The 20,559-nt window shown below is 44.5% G+C and overlaps 1 protein-coding gene across 4 annotated transcripts in view; it reads right to left on the bottom strand.

Annotated features, from left to right (window-relative positions):
* The window catches only part of MYOF (myoferlin), a 155,128-nt gene that overhangs the window by 90,510 nt on the left and 44,059 nt on the right, over positions 1-20,559 (bottom strand). For all 4 annotated transcript variants that reach the window (XM_067709978.1, XM_067709980.1, XM_067709979.1 and 1 more), the window contains exons 6-13: positions 9,963-10,129; positions 9,191-9,319; positions 6,207-6,269; positions 6,071-6,121; positions 4,556-4,586; positions 3,967-4,082; positions 3,190-3,316; positions 1,165-1,268 (exon numbers count right to left, since the gene is read on the bottom strand). In XM_067709978.1, coding sequence (XP_067566079.1) covers positions 1,165-1,268; positions 3,190-3,316; positions 3,967-4,082; positions 4,556-4,586; positions 6,071-6,121; positions 6,207-6,269; positions 9,191-9,319; positions 9,963-10,129 — 788 coding nt within the window. The remainder of the gene's footprint in view (positions 1-1,164; positions 1,269-3,189; positions 3,317-3,966; positions 4,083-4,555; positions 4,587-6,070; positions 6,122-6,206; positions 6,270-9,190; positions 9,320-9,962; positions 10,130-20,559) is intronic.

The raw sequence follows: 20,559 nt of genomic DNA, 5'->3' as shown, positions 1-20,559 counted from the left end.
ATCTGCTCTTCCTTCTGCCTGGAAGCCCCCCCCCCCCATATGTCTGCATTATCCAGGCCTCTGCTCAAATGTCACTTCCTCCAAGGTGTCCCACTTGATAACCTAGCTGGATGCGCCTCCAACACCCCACCCATCACTTCTTGTCCGCTGCTTTATTTTCTGCGGAGTACTTAGCACTAACTGAAATTACGCAACTTCTTATTTGCTTGTTTACTGTTGTCCCTTCTGTTACAACGTAAGCTCCAGGAGTGCAAAGACTGTCTCGCTCCACTGTCTCGCTCACTTCTTTCTCCCCAGCTCGTGGGACAGCATCTGATACTTAGTAGGCTTACACTGTTTAATTCCCGAATTAATTAACTCAATGATCCTATGAGATGATCATCATCCTCACATATAGCTCAGGAAACTGAGACTCAGAGGTTAAGGAATTTGCCTTCACTCCCTATGGACAGGGGTCAAGGCTGAATTTAAATCTGGCCTCATTTAGCTCCAGAACTGAGAACGTTTCTGCCATCTCCCACCGACTCTCCTAGGACATAAGCCAGTCTGTGTGTGTAGTTTGCCAAATCTCACTTTCACATGGCTCAAATTAGAAGATGCTACTTCCTCATGCCCAGAACTATCCACGGTACGTCATTATTCTAAATACTATGGAATCCCACTCTCCAATCTTAGACCATCTCTGTAGGTAAAAGTGTAGTTACAGGTGTTCCTACACCAAGAGTCCCCCAGTTTTTTCAGAGGACTAGGATGGGGTTCCCCTGCCTGTCTAGTTTCTGCAGCTCAGTGGAACACGGGTGGTGAGAAACATGACAGGAGTGGGCAGCTGGGTACTGGGGGCTGTCCTCTACCACACTTACCAGGGATCATTATGGTTGGCTAGGGACTTTGCCTAGTGGTAAGATAATGCTTAGACCTGGGAAATCACTTCCACTATTCTAACCTTACAAGACTGAATACTTGGAGTCCTGTATACTTCCCACTCCAAAATAAACCTCTGGAGAAGTCTGGCATGTTCAGACTCAGATAATCTGTGTTTCTGCACAGTGCCCAGCTCATCAGGGGGCTAATTTAACAAAGAATAAGCAAGAAATCACTCCAAGGAAAGCACGGCATTTTAAAAATGTGTTTCTAGAGGCATCTGTATTTAGATCACATACAAACCTTTTTTCCAGCAAAAGAAACTTCTACAAAAGGATCCACTAGGTTCTTCTTATCTGCACTGCCTCCAAATATTTCCTTTACTGTCTGTGAGAAGGCGTCATCCACTGGAAAGCAACATGTCACACAGCAGAAATTAAATGTGATTCTCTTAAAAGAACAGAAATCACTCAGCAAAATTAAAAATTTTCTCCTGTACAGAAAAACAGTTGCAACAAGAATCATTCTCAAAAGTAGCAAGTACCAGTGTTACTGGATTGCAGAAATCCTTTTTGTCTTAGCTGAAAGAGAAACTCAACAGGAGCACCTTGAAAAAGAAATCAATAAATTATTATGTTGAGAATCAATCATTTACTGAGGAAAACAGTAAAATAAAGAAAGTCCATCCAAGTGGGATAAGAGGCAATTCAAAAACTCAGGCCTAGGTTCAATTTGGAAAAGGTTCCTTAGGTCAGCATATAGGCCTCATCTGACTTTTTCTGAGAAATTCAAGGAAATTTGGCATAATCATAAATATTATGTTTAATCAACTACAAACAGCAGGCCTCTGTTTTAACAAACTTAAAAGTGAACAGAGTCCAGCTGAATAGGTCCAAGTAGGCCATATAATGTGAGGTTTAATTTAGTCACTTCATTTAAGATATTTCTGAGGGAAAGATGGTCTAGGGAGGCAGTACAGGGTGTTAAACAAGGTGGGGTGGGTTCCCCAGGAAAGTAGCAAAACCTGAAGCGCTCCATGGCCTGTACAGTGGGTGCTGCCTCCTGGGGACTGGGAGAGGGGTCCTACGTCCCAGGGCCCAGCAGGAAGCAGACAGGCCAGGTTAGGCAGAGAGGATGCTTGGTCCTCAGCAAGGACAAAGGAGTAATCGGACTAGCCTCTGTGAATAGAATCACTCTAAGCAATTCTCTTAAATGCATCCAATCTCTTAATATAATAGTGACAGACTTCTAATTATTGGCACTTAACCACCTTTTGCTCAGCCATTTTTAATAATCAGATAGCAAACACATTTATTTGTTTATAAAATTTCAGTTTCACTTGGGATGAAAGGAGTTGGCAGTGCTGACTACTGACCTCTGTTTGGAATTCTCTAGAATAAGGGGAAGATGGGGAACGCTGAAAAGGGATGGAGATGAACGGGCTAGAAGCTCCAGAATGACCATGGGTCATGACCAACAGGCTGCCCCATGAACCTGTTTGGGTAGCTTTCAGTGGGACCAAAATGAACGAAAACAACTCCATGAAGGCCTTTTAAAAGAAAGACAGGGACTTCCCTGGTGGCACAGTGGTTAAGAATCCGCCTGCTCAGGTGCTTTGTGACCACTTAGAGGGGTGGGATAGGGAGGGAGACGCAAGAGGGAGGAGATATGGGGATATATGTATATGTATAGCTGATTCACTTTGTTATAAAGCAGAAACTAACACACCATTGTAAAGCAATTATACTCCAATAAAGATGTTAAAAAAAAAAAAAAAAGAATCCACCTGCTAATGCAGGAGACACAGGTTTGAGCCCTGGTCCAGGAAGATCCCACATGCTGCGGAGCAACTAAGCCCGTGCACCACAACTACTGAGCCTGCACTCTAGAGCCCGTGAGCCACAACTACTGAGCCCACGCACTGCAACTACGGAGCCCACGCACCTAGAGCCCGTGCTCCGCGACAAAAGAAGCCACCACAATGAGAAGCCTGCGCACCACAACGAAGAGTAGCCCCCGCTCGCCACAACTGGAGAAAGCCCACGCGCAGCAACGAAGACCCAACACAGCCAAAAATATATAAAATTAAAAAAAAAAAAAAAGAACGGAGGCCTACTGTAGTCAGGAATTTATTACCCTAAACTACCGCTAAGAAAGGCAATTAGCATATGCTTCAGTTAATGTCTCCTTCAAAAAAATCTTTAAAAATATAAGAAGAAGAAGAAAGCCATACAGCGGGAACACCGATCACTATTCAAAGTATGATTTTAACACATCTAATCACGCAGATAACTGACAATCCTGGGGCAGAATTAAATCGATACGTACTCTGGGGGATGTCCTCTGCTCTGTAGATCTTCAGCAGGAAGGTCACCCATCGGAGGGCGATGCCAGCAGGGAGTAACAAGTTACTCTCCACGTCGTCACTGTCATTACCACGATCTTGTATCTCAGGCTATTGGGGACACAAGATGACAAATTATAGACAGAGGAAAGCAGAACTTGAAGAAGCCAAATTGGTGCTTATAAAATAAAACCAATCAGAACTGTTTTCGTTAGGATTTCCTGTGTTTTGGGCTTAAGAGTTCAGCACCAATTCAACCTCAAAACTGCTCTACAAAATCAATGCTCATGTTTCTTTGATCAATACACTACAAGGAAATAATGTCCTTTTGTAATCTTCTGAGCACTAAATAGTAGAGAAAGAGAGAAAGAGATATAGCTCCTGAAGTTCTTCTCATTTCTTTCTGGCCACTGGCTTGCTGCCCAATTTTCTAGAATAACAACTGTCCCCTTAGGTAGCGATGCCTGATTGTGCAAGGGAGCCATGCTCTGTAGATGCAGTGCTTCGGGGAAGTCTTAAAAACACACGTATCTTTACTGAATGAAAAACCCACTCAGACACCAGGAAGGAGCCTAAGTGAGCTGGAATAACAATTCTGTCATGAAGAAAAGAACAACTACTGGAAAATTGTAGGAACTGGAGGGTTGGAGTTACTGATTGAAAGCTGGGCTCCATTTCACAACTACTGGTGCCCACTGGCTTAACTCCTAGCCCTCTTTTTTAGTGAAAAAAATGTAGAGGGTAGAGAATTTGGGGCTCACAGGAGGCTCATCTCCGGTTCCCAGGACCAACATGCTGACTTTCATGTAGCCTTTAGCACCCGAGCTGGTATCTTCAGGGTCACTGAGGAGAAGCCATTTTCTCATGACAGCATGACCTAAAATAAAGAAGGCGTAAAAGGACTGGGATACTCTAAAGAGAAGCTGACAGGTCTGTGATTTCATCTGTGGTAAGATAAACAAGCATGTCCTCCAATGTGTCTTCATTATATGCCAAATTCCCCAGCTGAGACTCTGTATTAATGTCCTCTGCTTTGCCCTAACTCCCCACCCACGTCCTGCCCTGGTGTGACTTAAACAAGACTCTAAGCTCTATTCACTGGTTTTATAAGTTGATTTTGAAAAGGTTAAAATACCCTCAACAAAAGAGAGAAATTATCTATTCGTTACTATTTGGATGATTACCACTAAAAATAAACAAAAGCCATCCGTGCTAAACTGCTACTACCATAATTCCCACTAAGTATCCTTTCCTCTTCTCAATCAAGAAAAACATTTTTTTGATTCTCCTTGATCCCTCAAATTTTCTAGATTCTCAGAGTCTTCAAGTTCATGGGAGAACATTACTTACCAGGTTCATCATAAATGAATCCGACATCAATCTGGGGAAAAAATAATGTAAAGTAGTTCAAACAGATTTTAAAATCAGTTTTGTCACTTCTAGAAACCATCGTTATTACACTTAAAAATAAGGCTTTTGACTAGACAAACTTCTTTGAGATCCAACATTTCCATCTTACCCTCTCTGTATACCCAATGCCTGGCCTGATGTGTGACACACAGAAGGCTCTCAATCCATCATTTTGAATGAATGAGCTAGTCTTACAGCTGGAACAGACATGGTGGCCAACGTGTCCTGGTTTGCTTGAGACTTTTCCAGTAGCACAGAAAGTCTCACATTCTGTGGAACCTCTCAGTCTCAGGCAAACCTGGACTTTGGTGACCCTATGGGAAGTCACCTATCCAGTATTCCTCCTCCTTTTTCTCCAATGATTAATGCTATTGCTAATACTAATATACCCACTGATTGGGCACTTCAGTATGCCAAGTGCTGTGCTAGGTGCTTTATATATCCTATCTCACATAGTCTTCACAATGATCCCATTTTACAGATGAAGAAACTAAGGATCACACAGGTTGACATGTGGCTAGTTGGTGGCAGACAGTGTATGAACACAGGTCTGCCAGACCCAGATCATCTTCTAGGACTTCTAATGACCGGGAGCTCCTTCCTTCAAGAAGCAGCCCAGGGCTTCCCTGGTGGCACAGTGGTTAAGAATCCGCCTGCCAATGCAGGGGACACGGGTTCAAGCCCTGGTCCAGGAAGATCCTACATGCTGCGGAGCAACTAAGCCTGTGCGCCACAACTACTGAGCCCATGCACTTAGAGCCTGTCCTCTGCAACAAGAGAGGTCACAATAAGACCGTGTACCGCAATGAAGAGTAGCCCCCGCTTGTCACAACTAGAGAAAGCCTGCGCACAGCAACGAAGACCCAATGCAGCCAAAAATAAATTAATTAAATAAATTTTTTTAAAAAAGCAGCCCATTCCACGTAGAATTGCTGAGAAGGCACCAACCAAGTCTTTGTCGTTAACTGCAGTGTGAGTTACTTGGAAAAGCATCTTGATTCTCCTCCCTGGTTTGGCTTGCCTTTCATACTCCAGGTTTACAGTAACTGGCTTTGTAGATAGAGCTCTGGGCCACTGGCAACTGGAGCTGGGTAATGGGCTTCTTGCCACAGTCAAGCACCCTTCCCTTTGTAGCAGGTTCACTGGCTTCCATCCACAGCAGGAACTCTGTGAAGGGCCCTGGTGTGCCAGTTTCTGGGCATCTTGCTTTAGGACACTGGTAAGTGCTGTACTTTGGAAGTTGACTAGACCCAGGTCAGGGGACACTCAACTGGCTTCTAGCGCCCAAGGCATTCATGTCCAGCCTTCAACAACAATCATAGCATCAATGCCTTACACATAACCTTAAGATGTCACCAAGATGGGCATCCTGAGACCTGGCCGGGAATCAGATTCCTCATTATGAAAGTGCCCATCTCTGATGTAAGTTGAATGAAACAGACAGTTGACACCCACCTTAAATTCCCCCATCAGACAATCTGCCCGCAGAGAATGGGAATTATAAACCTGGAAGAAAGGAGACCAGTGGAAAGATTATCGGCTTCATCCAGCAGTTAGTGAGCACTACCCTCCTACTCCGTGGCCCCCTTACCCGAATGCTGATGACCTCATCCATCAATTCAGAAGGAGTCAGGTGGACATTGTAGAAAAATAACTGTCGAAACGAGAGAAAAATGTTTGAATGTCAGCAGGGGTAGTCTAAGGTTTAGTGGGATCTGATGCTACAATTTGGAAGGGGAGGCCTTCCTAAAAAACTACAAGACACAACCCCAAACCACGTGAACCCACTGAAGGACCTTGGAAAAGGCCCTCAGGTTAAGTGTCATGAGCTTCACCTTAAACTCTGCATGTCAGAAAAAGGAAAAAAAGTTAAGTAACAACTGTAGTTTTTTTTAACTAAATAAAATTGTTCATTTGGGACCAGATATCTAGTAGGTAACTAAAGATCTAAGGCAGGGACTTCCTGGTGGCACAGTGGTTAAGAATCCGCCTGCCAATGTAGGGGACACGGGTTCGAGCCCTGGTCCAGGAAGATCCCACATGCCATGGAGCAGCTAAGCCCGAGCGCCACAACTACTGAACCTGTGCTGTATAGCCCACGAGCCACAACTACTGAGCCCACGTGCCACAACTATTGAAGCCCACGTGCCACAACTATTGAAGCCCACGTGCCTAGAGTCCGTGCCCCGCGAGCCTGTGTCCCACAACGAGAAGCCACTGCAATGAAGAGTAGCCCCCGCTCGCTGCAACTAGAGAAAGCCTGAGCAGCAACAAAGACCCAACGCAGCCAAAAAATTAATTAATTAAGGGGAAAAAAAAAGAGATCTAAGGTTATTTCATGTGCTTAAGGCTTGCATGTCTGGAAAGTTGAGGTTAATTCTCTTCCATTTTTAGCGCTATTGTTTCTATCCAGTGACTCTAATTTTGTTCTTTCTAACAGAACACCTTTAAAGCCAACTCTGCCCATTAGATAATGTTAGGGCCTCAGTAGAGTCGGTAGAGACCACATTTTAACTCATTGTTACAGTTAAGTTTAAGGTTGATTCCTGGGAAATGAAAATTGGGTATAAAAAAGTTGTACCATAAAGCCAAAGTTTATGTGCCAATAAACTTTCGTCCTAAGAGAGAAAGACTGAGCATTTACTTAAACTGAGACTTGTTTCTACTTTTTACTCAGAAATATTTCAAATTCACAGAAAAAAATGAAAATTGTAAATAAACACCATCTTTCACCTATGTTCACCAATTGTCATCGTTTCGGGACACTAGCTTTTGGCTTTGTCACTTTTTTTTATTAACTGAACTATCTGGAAGGAGGTTCTAGATAACATAACACTTCACTCCTTAAAAATACATTTGCATACATCTCCTAAGAGCAAGGATATCTTTTCATAAAACCATAATATAATTATCACACCCAAGAAATTTAACATGTAACATGGTCAATTTTCAAATTTCTACAATTTTCCTGAAAAAAGTTCTTTTTAGCTTTTTTAAAATCTAGAATAAAATAAATAAGTAAATAAATAAATCTAGGATTCACTCAAGGGTCTTACATTGTATGTGGTTGTTGTATCTTTTTAGTTTCCTTTTATCTAGAACAATACTCCTGGCTTATTTTTGTTGTTTATTTCTATCAAGACCAGTTGCTTTGCAGAATATCTCACAATCTGGATTTCTGTCAATTTTTCCTCATTGTTAGGTTCAAGTTGACCATTGGACAAGAAATGACACAGATGACGCTGATTACTTACATTATATCACATCAGGACACACATGTCCATTTGTCCCATTATTGGTGATACCAAGTTTAATCACTTGGTTAAGAATATGTGTGTAAACTAGGGATTTTTTAGTAAAATTCTTTTATTGATTTATGAGTTGGTCTGAGAATCAGTTATTTGATTCTTCCCTTTTACCAAGAGATCTACTCTCAAAAGAATTCATTAAAATGGAAAATTCTGAGCTGGAGATTCCTGCAGAATGAGGTTGAGTAAATATTTGTCCTGCATTATAAACACTTGGATGGGTCCTACGCTCTAGGCATCAAGTCGTCCCATATCTCATCCTCCCTGCAATCTTGTCTTGTCCTCCAACGTGACTCTCTCCCAGCCTTTCCCGAAGTCCACTTCCAGTGCCCCATCTCCATATGCACCCACCTCTGTGTTAGCTTTGACACTACCTAGCTGCCTGCTGTTGCCTGCAATTCATCTAAGAAGTTAGAGGTGAGAATAAGACGGGCCTTTGAAAAGCTGGGGTCCAGGTTGAACAAAGAGAAAGAAACAGGAGCACCACATGGAAGAAACCGGTTCCTTTTGTGAATAGAGGTCAGAAAAAAACCAACACCAGAGCCAGAGCTGGGATTACAAGCTGTAGGGAACTAAGAGGACCTGTGGTACCAAGGGCCTGACCTCAGAGACCAGAGCATGAGACCCAAGGAACCTCAGAAATGCATCTCCTCAGCAGAGTAAGGCTGGACTCCAAAAAATTCCCCAAACTTATCATTTCTCTTCAGAGTCCTAAACGTGGAGTTTTGTGGCATTGAAGACAACTGTCAAGGTATTCAGTATTTTTGAGGAGTGTTGCAGAAGAGGTCAACAGAACAGGCTACAACCTCAGTATGGAGGAAAAAACCCTTTTTGCTCATAATTGCTTTTTTTAACCTATATTATTTTTATAGTCAAGTAGGTTTTGACACCTTTGAAAATCGGGTTACTTAGTTACATGGAGTCACCCCTCAGAGACATCTGCTAATTAAAAAGAGCAAAGGCAGGTGTAAGTGCTTTGTGTGCTCCATCGTAAGGGTTGCGAGGACCCATTAGAAAGGTCTCCCTCCAGAAGTTGTTGCAAAACCAGCGGAAAGACACTGGCAGCTCTGAGAACCAGCGGCAAAGCAGGCCACTTGATTTCAAGACCCAGTGGTTCTTAGAGCAGAACGTTTAACACCGGAACTTTGTACTGTGCGTGCACAGGTGTTCCCCTCCCACAGGGAACTGGGGAGAGGTGGGTGGAAGCCGGGAAGGTGCATATAAATAAAACAGACTCACAGAGCAGGACATGCATTCACCTGTTTACCTCATCAAAAAACGGATTGTTCCCTCTCTTGATTCTTGTTCGGTGGGTCTGGCCACAGATGTGGACTTTGACCACAGGCTTGATGTTGTTGCCACTTAACTGCCGGCCCTCGATCACCCAGACACGGATCTACAAGCACAGGAGAGGAGTCGTCACTGAGCCTTTCCCAGCACGGCATGTAAGAGAATCCTCAGGTGTGGCCTCAGCTCATTCAACTGTCAGGACCGCTGAAACCAGGCCAGCGCAGCCTTGCAATGTCCTGTGCTTGCAGACTGGGGGCAGCCACCTGCGCTCATTCTCATGATGGGAACTGGGGTTGGGCTGCAAAAACCAAGATCAGTAGTGGGGTCGCAATAGTCCAGAGCTGGCCCAGGAAAGCACAGGACACGACGGAGGCTGCTGCTCAGACCCCAGCCTCCTACTTGGTCTTCCTGAGCCCTGAGAGGTACCAACTCAATCCATGGCTGTCTCCCAAGGAAGTCGCCAGAGCTGTGAAAAACACAATACCTGTGACTCTATTCTTTGATTAGCTCTTTCCTACCACCGAAGGGGATTTTATTTCTCTGAAGAGCCTCATGTGGATCGACTACATCTACTGCTGCTTGCAGAAGCAAGACGGGGAGCTCTTCTTATTGGGTTTGTGCCCTGACATCTCTTTTTATTAGTTGAGCCACTGCCCACAGGCAGAAGCTCTTCCGGCAACACCACAATTGCCAGAAGCTGGACAACAGTGTTGGTACAACAGGAATACGGCCCCTTGGGCTGTTCCTACCTGGAAGTCCTGTGGCTTGTTGGACAGCATCCACCGGCTGTTCTTCCCTTTCGTGAGCCTCCGGGCAAGGTGAGCTTCCGACACCATCCGTCCCGGCCCCCTGGGCCCTGGGCCCCTGACCGTACTGTCCAACCCGTCCTCATCACCGCCACCCTCCTCTTCTTCTCCTAAAACACCAAAAAGGGATCAGTCAGAGATGGCCCTCACCCTGCATGCATGTGAACACTCTGGCTTCCTGGACCCAAGAGGGTTTTCCGTGTTCCTGAGGCAGCAGGTGAAGGAGACACCTCTTGGTGACACTGACTTGGGAGGAGTTGTGACTCAGATACTGCTTCTTTAGGAAAATGTGTCCACGTGCATCAGAGCACTCATTCAGGCTGTCTTCAAGGTGACAGGGGAACGTCAGAGGCCATGGGGAGAGCGAGGAGATGGTGCGAATGGACCCAGCCAGGAATCACTCACTTCTAACCTGGGAACCCTGCCTGAGGTCAGGGGCCTTCCTGCAGTAGGACGGCAAGGTGGGCAAATGCCGGGGAACATTGAAGCCTTGCAGGGAATACTTCAACTCCACCCTTCCCGCTACAGATCTTTCCTCTAGATCTTTACTCATGAGGTTTTGTACGGTCTCCTTTCTGCCTGAGCCTCCTGATTCGCAAATGCCCTCTCCACCCTCATGGCAGATGAGAAACTCACCCCCAGCTTCTTGCCATGGAGACCAAGCTGGTCATCACGCACTCTCTTCACCCTCCTGGTCTGTCACTTCCATACACATCTGTCCCCTAGCTTCTCTTCACCCTCAGGGGGAAAATGTGTTTCAAGTGAACCCCCTCCCCATGCCTGAGATCCCACTCCCTGCTGATTCTTTGGGGACCCCTTAAATGTCCCCCCTTTCAAGTACCTCCAGTGGCTCCTTCCCCATAGGGACCACCCCTCTGCCTTCAGATATACACAGATCTTTCTCTCCTAAAATAACAAAAATCAACTCTGCCTTCTATATCTCCCCTTTTTATTATTCACAAACTCTTTAAAACTCAATGACAAACTTCAGTTATTTTTTTCTTAATAGACAAAAAGTTTGAACTCCTGGTAATCTGTACAATATAATTTAAGAGAGACTAAAAGACCAACTAACTACCTTGTCTAAAAAATACCAGCATTTGCACTCCCTACCTTTGGATCTTGAATCTCCTCCTTTACAACACAAAATCACGTAGGAGACAATTTCAATATGGAGGCATCGGCCAGTCACTCACATCACAGTATGAATTAGTTCCATCAAATCGCCGTGTAGCTCGGCTCTTAAAGCTTGGGCTTTGGAGTCGTGCTGTTGGGGTTGGAATCCCAGTTTTGAGCTATGTGAGTCTGAGTAAGTCTCTTAATTTCTGTTTCAGTTTCCTCATTTGTAAAAAGGGGGAAATAATAGTATTTACCACTAGATTATTGTAAAAATAAAATTAATCTATATGCAAGGCCTTTAATACTGTGCCTGGCACAGCACAACCCAGCAAATTAATCTTTTCTTCCTTTTTCTTTTTTTTTTTGTTTTGTTGAGAAGTCAGGAAGTTTCACTTCCTAGCGAGCAGTTAAGGGGAGGGGGTGGGGGGCAGCAAGTGAGCAGCACGGGGGACAGGGCCTAGAGTAAGAAAGGGGCAACCACAAGGAAGTAAAAGGTCCCCCCAGTGTACTGCCTCAGAGTTTAGTCCAGGAGGAAACTTCCCCCTCACCACCCCTCCATTCATTCTCATCCCATCTAAGCCCGGCACTTGTTCTGCAAAGGGCAACCGCGAACCTCTTCTTGCCAAGCTCAGGGCCCTTTTCTGAATCCTCATGCTTCACCTTCCACGGCATTGGACACTAGGGTCCACGCATACTTCTCTGAACTGTGCAGCTCTCCTGCTGGCGCTCTGACTAAATACTTTCAGGGTGTTTCGAGGCCCCCCCCTTTGTCTCCAATTCATCAAGTGTGCGTTCCCGCTCTGTTCCTCAGCCCTCTGGTTCTCTTGACCCAACATTCTCTGGAGCCACACTTCAGTCTTTCAAGGAGTCACAGACCTACAGAATTTAGACTAGAAGGGACCTTAAAGATCCTCATCTAGCCTGCCCCTCACCCCATTTTATAGGTAGGAAAACTGAGGTCCAGAAAGCTGAAGCAACTTGTTAGGTTATTAGGAGCTGAGCTAAAACCAAGACCACATCCCTGCCCTCCCTCACTGGTTTAAGACTGGATCTAGAACCAGGCTGCAGGTGAAGGTGATGCTGTGCTCCTAGTTCCTCAACATCTTTGTCATGACACCAGGAAACCCCACAGAAGCCACAAGCGGAGAATAGCTACCTCTGCGTGATAACCCGGGCCTCCTCTTCCCTATTCTTTAAGAGGCTTCAAAAGAAGCGTTTGCCTGGGGCCCGGATCCAAGCTCTCAGAATGTCCTTCCTCTTCTCTACCAGGCAGCTTCCTCACCTCCCTCAAGTTCCAGATGAAATACTGTCTTGGTCTGTCCCCACCACCCCCACCGGATAGAGTGAGTCCCGCCTCTCGTGTCTACCACACATTGTTCTGTCCAGTCCTCACCAGTCTTGTACCTGTTATTAACCTGTGCGCCTCCCCACTACCATCTACTCTTCAGAAGCTGGGGGCTTGCCCTTTTCTTCTTTGTACCTGCCCTGTGCCTGACACGCACCCTTCTAGTACATAGCAGGGGCTTGATGAATGTGGATCGAGGAAACAAACGAACGAGGACATCCTGACCCCTGCCTGAGCCTTCTAGAGTTCTCCAGCAGTTTGGCAAAGCTCCCGCAAGGCTCGCGGGAGAGGGCACCCAGATGCCGGGGGGCGGGGGCACTCTTCCCAACCCTGGCACCAGCCTCAGGGAAGCACGGACAGTCAGGCTCCCCTGTGCAAACCTGTTCCAGACTGGGCAATGGCTGGGCCACATGACTTTAAGGCTCTTCCAACAACTAACATGAACTTTCTTGGACCACCTTGGGCCCAAGTGAGATTTCCTCCCTGCTGTGGACTGTTCCACTTGGGGTTGGTGGTTGTTTATGGCAAAAGAAGGGGTAAATCGTAGCCCTTTGTGGTGCTGGACTCTGAACAAATCCTCTTTAAGCTCCTGATGGATGTTCCAGAAACAGACTGCAGGTAACAAAGAGCCAATTTCTTCTGGAAACCTTCTACTGTCAGACTTCAGGCTGAAGGGATGGATCAGAGGGAAACCACACCAAGTCCTGTCTACCACCTGCATCTCTACGTAGCAGCAAAAGGCTGTCTGAGCAGGAAATCGCCCCTTTGTGTGGCAGGAAGCCACACAGAATTAAACAATGCTAACACCCTAAGTGTTCCACAAAGAATGACCAGGGCCCTCAGGGCACTGCCGAACACACCCTACTGCACAAGTTGTGAAATTACCCAACATTAGCCACTGAACTGGCGTGCCCCGCCCCATATTGAGACCCAGGCATGCCCTGGAACACAGCCAAGAGGATCTACAAAGTATGAGTGTTTCATGACCACAAAAGGCAACAGTAAGTTAGGAACTGCTGACTGAATGGGAAGTTGCGGGTTGTATTTGCTTCCTAGGGCTGTTGTAACAAAGTAGCACAAGCTGGGTGACTTAAAACAACCAAAATTTGGGCTTCCCTGGTGGCGCAGTGGTTGAGAGTCCGCCTGCCGATGCAGGGGACGCGGGTTCGAACTCCGGTCCGGGAGGATCCCACATGCCATGGAGCGGCTGGGCCCGTGAGTCGTGGCCGCTGAGCCTGCGCGTCCGGAGCCTGTGCTCCGCAACAGGAGAGGCCACAGCAGTGAGAGGCCCGCGTACCACCAAAAAAAAAAAAAAAAAATTTCTTCTCTGACAGTTCCAAAACCCAGAATTCCAAAATCAAGATGTTGGCAGGGCCATGCTCCCTTGGAAGCCTCTAGAGAAAATGACTTCCTTGCCTCTTAGTAGCTGGTGGCTCCTGGCAATCCTTGGTGTGCCTTGGCTCATGGCTGCATCACTCTAACCTCTGTCTCTGTTGTCACATGGCCTCCTCCCCTGTGTGTCTGTGGGTTCTCACCTATTCTCATAAGGACACCGGTCATTGGATTTAGGGCCTGCCCTAATCCAGTATGACCTCATTTAACAGATTACATCTGCAAAGACCCTATTCTCAAAAAAGTTCACATTCCAAGTTTCTGTGTAGACAGGACTCCAGTGGCCATCTTTTGTATCTTTCCAGTTTGTTCTTTCTATGACTCCAGTCCACAGTGTGCAGTCACATAGGCTGCCCCAATCTATGGACCACATCACATCCCCTGCCCCCCACTTCATGTCCTTTTCTCCTAAGCGGTTAGATTCTGGGATCTAACACTGCAATCGCTCCTCTAAGTGCCCCTCAATCCCTCCCTTCCCCTCACTTCATCATACTCACCTGGTTCATTTGACTCTCCACTTACTACACTCATTCACAAAGGTAACTGAACTTGAACACACACCTTACTGACTAGTGTCACTTTAATTTCATGATCTCAAACCTTCAGTGGACCAACAGGATTGCCCAGCTATCCTACCATGTTTCCAAAGTACCTATGTCCAAGTTCTCCTAAATCCTGGTTTGAAATGGCCATTGATTAGCCAACAAGGTCAAATCCCTTCACCTTTCTGAACTCCCACCTGTTTTGCACCTTGAAAGCTTCCAACATTCTCTCTATCCTTCTCACCATCAGCTACCGACCTTCCTTCTTATTTCACAGAGAAAATAGGCAATCAGGGTGGCCAGGACTACCCTAGCCAGCAGGCTTCTGTATCCAAACACTTCCCAAGCCTCTCGTCTTTTCCACCTAAACACTAACTGGGCCACGATCCCACCTAATCCTCTTCCATGGAGACCCCTTTCTTTATGAATATTTTTGCTTTTTTTTGGTCAATATTTACTATTTCCCCACAGCAACTCTGTTTTTCCAGAGTCCTAGAATGCCAGTCTCTGCCTGTGATATTAATTTTGCTTCTCATGACGAGGTCTTGTTAAATGGTCGTACTGGTTAAGGCAGAATTTAATTACCTTGGGCCAAAGGTCATTGCAAAGTCAGGAGAAGGCTGGTATGGTATCATCAGTGGAAGTTAAAAAGTACAAAGCAGAACACGAGAGAGTAAGTTTCTAAGCATGAAGACATTTTGGAGATAATATGCTGATTTAGCTGGAATGTTGAATAATAACTTTGCTGGGTTTCTAACATGCTAAAAGTTATATAAATAAGTGTCTGCATTCAACCATAAGCAATTCATGACCTTTCACTCTGATTTTTGGGTAAATGGCACTATATGGGCCCTGAGAATCTTCTGGAACAGTTCCAATACATTGACCAAAGCAAAGGTACCGTAAAAGTGCCTGTAACCAAACAGTGATGCAAACACAGGCTGGCAGGGAAATTCTGGCAGCATCTACCTTTGACTGATGGAGGCTGTGAGCCAAGCTAGGAAATGCTGCCCAAAGAGCTCTGCCTGGATCAGGACAAGATAATGTTAACCAGGTAAAATGCTCAGCTCCATGGCTTCTCAAAGTGAGCTCCATAATCAGCCTTCATCAGGATCTCCTGGAAGCTCCTGTTAACCATACAGATTGGGGGGTTCCCCTTCAGATCAGCTAAATTAGACCCTCTGGAGATAGGTGCTGGAAATCTGCACATTTAAAGATTTCCCCCGATGATTTTACTATGTCTCTAAAATTTAAGAACCATTTGTTTATTATCATCACTTTGACTTTCCTAAATATCCTGGGGTCGGGGGGGGGGAATGGCCTAATACAATCAGTTTGCTGGACAAAGCCAATTAGAGACCTAATCGTGGAAACAGTGCCTGCAATGATGTTCTAACACACTGATCACATTCCAGGGCAGCTCTGAACAAGACAGTGCCTTGTTCAGAAAACTTCCCATGGATCCTCAAGGTCTGCTCATCAAGGACAAATGTCTCAGTCTGGCACTTCCGGCCCTCAGGAACATGCTTCCCTTTTATTACTCGTCTGAATGAATCAGTCACTTTGGCCTATACACTAGTGTTCACCAAAATGCCCCTCTTGAACAAAAATTTAAACCGTATCTATTGCTCATCCATCATTCAATCAACCATGCATTTATTGGACATTGTGGTTTTCCAAGTGCTGTACTAGGCAGTAAGGATACACAGCTGAAATACACAGCTGAAAAAGCACTTTCTCTAAGAAATTGTTTCCCACATAATAATTAGCTTAGTCTTCCCTTGAGGAATTTATTAGATTCAGCTCTGACCTATAGTTATTCATGTTTATATCTTACCTTTCTACTGAAACACAAGCTCCTGGTGGCAAACAATACCTTTCTCACCTCTGTATGCTCTACAGACAGGTATCAGTAAATGTTTTCTGAACCAGATTGAATTTAACTTCAAGCAAAGTGACTCTGGTGTTCATGGAATGAAATGAATTTGAAGTGGCCAACTCTGGCTATGAATGTTTTTCGTTTTTTTTTTTTTTTTTTTTTGCACTTCTAGCATTGAACAATGTATACTTTTAACAGATTGTTCTTCAAAAATAGATGTGAGATTTTAAAAGTAGTTTATTCTGGTCATGGGGATGTAGGCTCCAGTCAAGTTAAATGACATCTGGCAAATCAAGTTGGCAAAGTAACAGGTTTTCAGAAGGTCAAGCCAGTGGCCTGAGTCAGTCCACCCCTCTGTCATGGGGAAAGTCTCAGAGGCAGGCAATGAAAAGCAGACCTTCTGACACCACACACTTTCAGTTAAGCCACCTATGCCCCAGGCTCTTCAACCTTTGTCATTTCGAAATAAGAGCTTCAGGAAAGCATTCCTTAAAAGGGAACCCTTTAGATACAAACCAAAGACCTGATCCATGAAAGCAATCATTGATAAGCTGGCCTTCATTAAAACTAAAAACTTCTGCTCTGTGAAATACAATATCAAGAGAATTAGAAAACGAGCCAAGAAGTGGAGGAAACATTTGCAAAAGACACATGTGATAAAGGACTGTTATCCAAAATATACAAACAACTCTTAATCTTAAAACTCAGCAATAGGGACTTCCCTGGAGGTGCAGTGGTTAGGAATCCACCTTCCAATGCAGGGGATACAGGTTCGAGCCCTGGTCTGGGAAGATCCCACATGCCGCAGAGCAACTAAGCCCATGTGCCACAACTACCGAGCCTGCACTCTAGAGCCCATGAGCCACAACTACTGAGCCTGCGTACCACAACTACTGAAGCCCATGCGCCTAGAGCCCATGCTCCGCAACAAGAGAAGCCACCGCAAATGAGAAGCCTGCACACCGCAATGAAGAGTAGCCCCCGCTCGCCACAACTAGAGAAAGCCCGCACGCAGCAACCAAGACCCAACGTAGCCAAAAAATAAGTTAATTTTTAAAAAAATCAACAATAAGAAAACAAACAACCTGTAAAAAATGGGCCAAAGACCTTAACAGAAACCTCACCAAAGATATGCAGTTAGCAAATAAGCATAGGAAAAGATGTTCCACATCATATGTCATCATGAAAATGCAAATTAAAACAATGAGATACCACTACACAGCTATTAGAACGGTCAACACCAAATGCTGGTGCAACAGGAACTCTCATCCATGGCTGGTGGGAATGTAAACTGGTACAGCCACTTCAGAAGGCAGTTTGGTGGTTTCTTACAAACTACACATACTCTTACCCTATCACCCAGCAATCATGCTCCCTGGCATTTATCCAAAGGAGTTGAAAACTTAGGTCCATACAAAAACCTGCACATGGATAACCTGCACATGGAAACTTATAGCAGCTTTACTCATAATTGCCAAACTTGGAAGCAACCAAGATATCCTTCAGTAGGTGAATGGATAACTAAACTGCGGTACATCCAGACAATGGAGTATTATACAGCACTGAAAAAGAGCTATCAAGTCATGAAAAGACATGGAGGAAACTTAAATGCACATTACTAAGTGAAAGAAGCCAATCTGAAAAGACTGCATGCTGTATAATTCCAATTCTGTGATACTCTGGAAAAGGCAAAACTATGGAGACAATAAAAAGATCAGTGGTTACCAAAGGTTGGGGGTGTGTGCGGGAAGACGATGAATATGCAGAGCACAGATGATTTTTAGGGCAGTTAAAATATTCTGTATGATATTATGATGATAGATATAGACCATTATACATTTGTCCACACCTGTAGAACGTAAAACACCAAACGTGAACTCTAAGGTAAACGATGGACTTTGGGTGATTACGATGCGTCCATTCAGGTTCATCCTTTGTTAAAAAAAAAAAAAAAAAAATGCACCATTCTGGTGAGAGACATTGATAATGGGGAAGGCTATGCATACGTGGGGGCAGAGGGCATTCGGGAAATCTCTGTATATTCTTCTCAATTCTGTGGTAAATCTAAAACTTCTCTTAAAAAAGAGTCTTAAAAAACCAAAAAGCAAAAACCCACGAACCTCTGAAGTATTCAATTCCCGTGGTCTATGGTCATAATTAGTTTCTTCAACTTGCAGAGGTGAATTTTCCTGAAAATCTTCACTTTTGTGTTCTATCATTAACATTTCAAATTTCTTCTTTGCAGATCCCACTATGTGGATGGTAACCTTTAAAATCAATATCAGTCGTGGTGAATAGCGGTTATCGTAGGTTGGGACTACGAGAGATTTGTATGTTCCTGTGTCTTATATCCCCTGTGATGTTTATATTTTTATAAGCAGATATGCTTTTGAACTCAAAAAACACCCCCAATGAGTTCATGTTTTAAAATTTGAAAAGATCTATTGATATTTAAATTAGAGGGAGTGGACTCGTTACTTTTATACAAAATGGTAAAGATTTTTAAAGAGTCAATTTAAGGAAAGTGAAAAAAACCAGTTTCTTGGCCAGATGTTCCGTTCATGTTAAGGTCTGTGATAGCAGGAGGTGTGGCTGCCTTGTTGTTATTTCTGTCTCATGTTTATTGCTCTTATTTCCCCCAAGACTGTAAGCTGTTGGGTTGTTTTCCTTAGTGTCTTCCCTAACATGGAGTTGTACTAAGTACTCAAAGATAGCTTTGCTTAGTTGAATTTCACATTAAGACAAAAAAAGTTTTATCTTAAAACATCCAGATAGGGACTTCCCTGGTGGTCCAGTGGTTAAGAATCCACCTTCCAATGCAGGGGACGCAGGTTAGATCCCTGGTCGGGGAACTAAGATCCCACTTGCTGCAGGACAGCTAGAGAGTCCGCATGCCACAACTACTCAGCCCGTGAGCTCTGGAGCCCACGCACTGCAACGAAAGATCTCACGTGCTGTAACTAAGACCCTACGCGGCCAAATAAAAAAAAGTTAAAAAAAAAATCCAGATAATCTACGACATTAAAAGATTTTTTTAAGTTTCTTTTAGCCAGATTATGAAATTATTCACCACCAGCTGTGGTGAATGTTAATCTCATAGAACAAAGATGGCACCTCCAGATCAAAGAAACCTGTTCCTTTTTCAAATAAATAAATTTCACTCTGTCATTTCACACTTAAACATAAAATTGCCCTGCGGACACAGCTCATTTGCAGGCCAGCACTTGCTAATGTTCTTTGAAATCCAAATAAAAGGAACCCAAGTTCTGGCTCATTTCCTATCTCCGTCCAGCAGTATCAGGTATTAAAAAGAACTTCTGAGGCAGACCTTGGCCACCTGCCATTGGAACCCGCTGGAAACCAGCTAGCTTCCTAAGAGGATGGGGGACTCAGTCCACAAGCACTGCTGGAGCTTGACTTGTGCTGCCCAGACAACCCAAGAGGTGAGGAGAGGAGCCTTGGGCAAAGGGAGCCTGGATGGCAAGGGTTTTCTCCCCAGTGGGTTTAAAATTTCAAGAGTTAGTGCTTTTCTCATTTCTAAGGAAGCAGTCGTTGCTCTGGGGAAATGGCGTGTTTTCTGAGCTTGGGCTTACAAGGGTCCTTCTCAGGAGATGGGACCTCCCCCTATACTCCCAACAGCTTGATAAACTGCTTATTCTCAAAGTCTTCCTGGTCCATTAGGACACAACCCACCCCCCTTTTTTAAGATATTTAACAAAAAAGCATTTAGTCATCTCAACATGACTCTGAGCCAAAGCAGACCATTCTTTTCTAATAACTCTGCTTTTTAGAGGAAACAATCTGAATGTTCATACAGACTGTGGCACTCAACTGAGCTCATAACTACAGCTACCCAGAATTGTTTTTGTGATAATAATAATAATAAAGACCACATTAAGGTAGAACGTACTCTATGCCAGGCACTGGGCTAAGTGCTTTCTATGCATTATCTCATTTAATCCTTGCAACCACTTCATGATGTGCTACTGTTCTCCCCCACCTTACAGTAGAGTAACTGAGATTCAGACAAGTTTAGTGACTTACCCAAGGTCACACAGCTAATTAACAATAGACATAGCATCTAACCTAGGCTAGTGTGACCCCAAAGCCCTTGCTCTTATCCATAACGTTACACCTTCAGAAAAAAAAAAAGTCTTGTCTCCAAACCTGGACTGCAAGTTCCTGGAGGGGAGGAGCTGTATTTTAAAGAATTACCACCCTCACTGCAGCACTGAGCAATGGGTAAGGAAACCCAGCAACCAA

The sequence above is a fragment of the Pseudorca crassidens genome, chromosome 16, assembly GCF_039906515.1.
Source record: "Pseudorca crassidens isolate mPseCra1 chromosome 16, mPseCra1.hap1, whole genome shotgun sequence".
In the NCBI taxonomy this organism is placed as follows: Eukaryota; Metazoa; Chordata; class Mammalia; order Artiodactyla; family Delphinidae; genus Pseudorca; species Pseudorca crassidens.
Note: the sequence above shows the minus strand (reverse complement) of the source record. Positions and strands in the feature narration are given on the sequence as shown.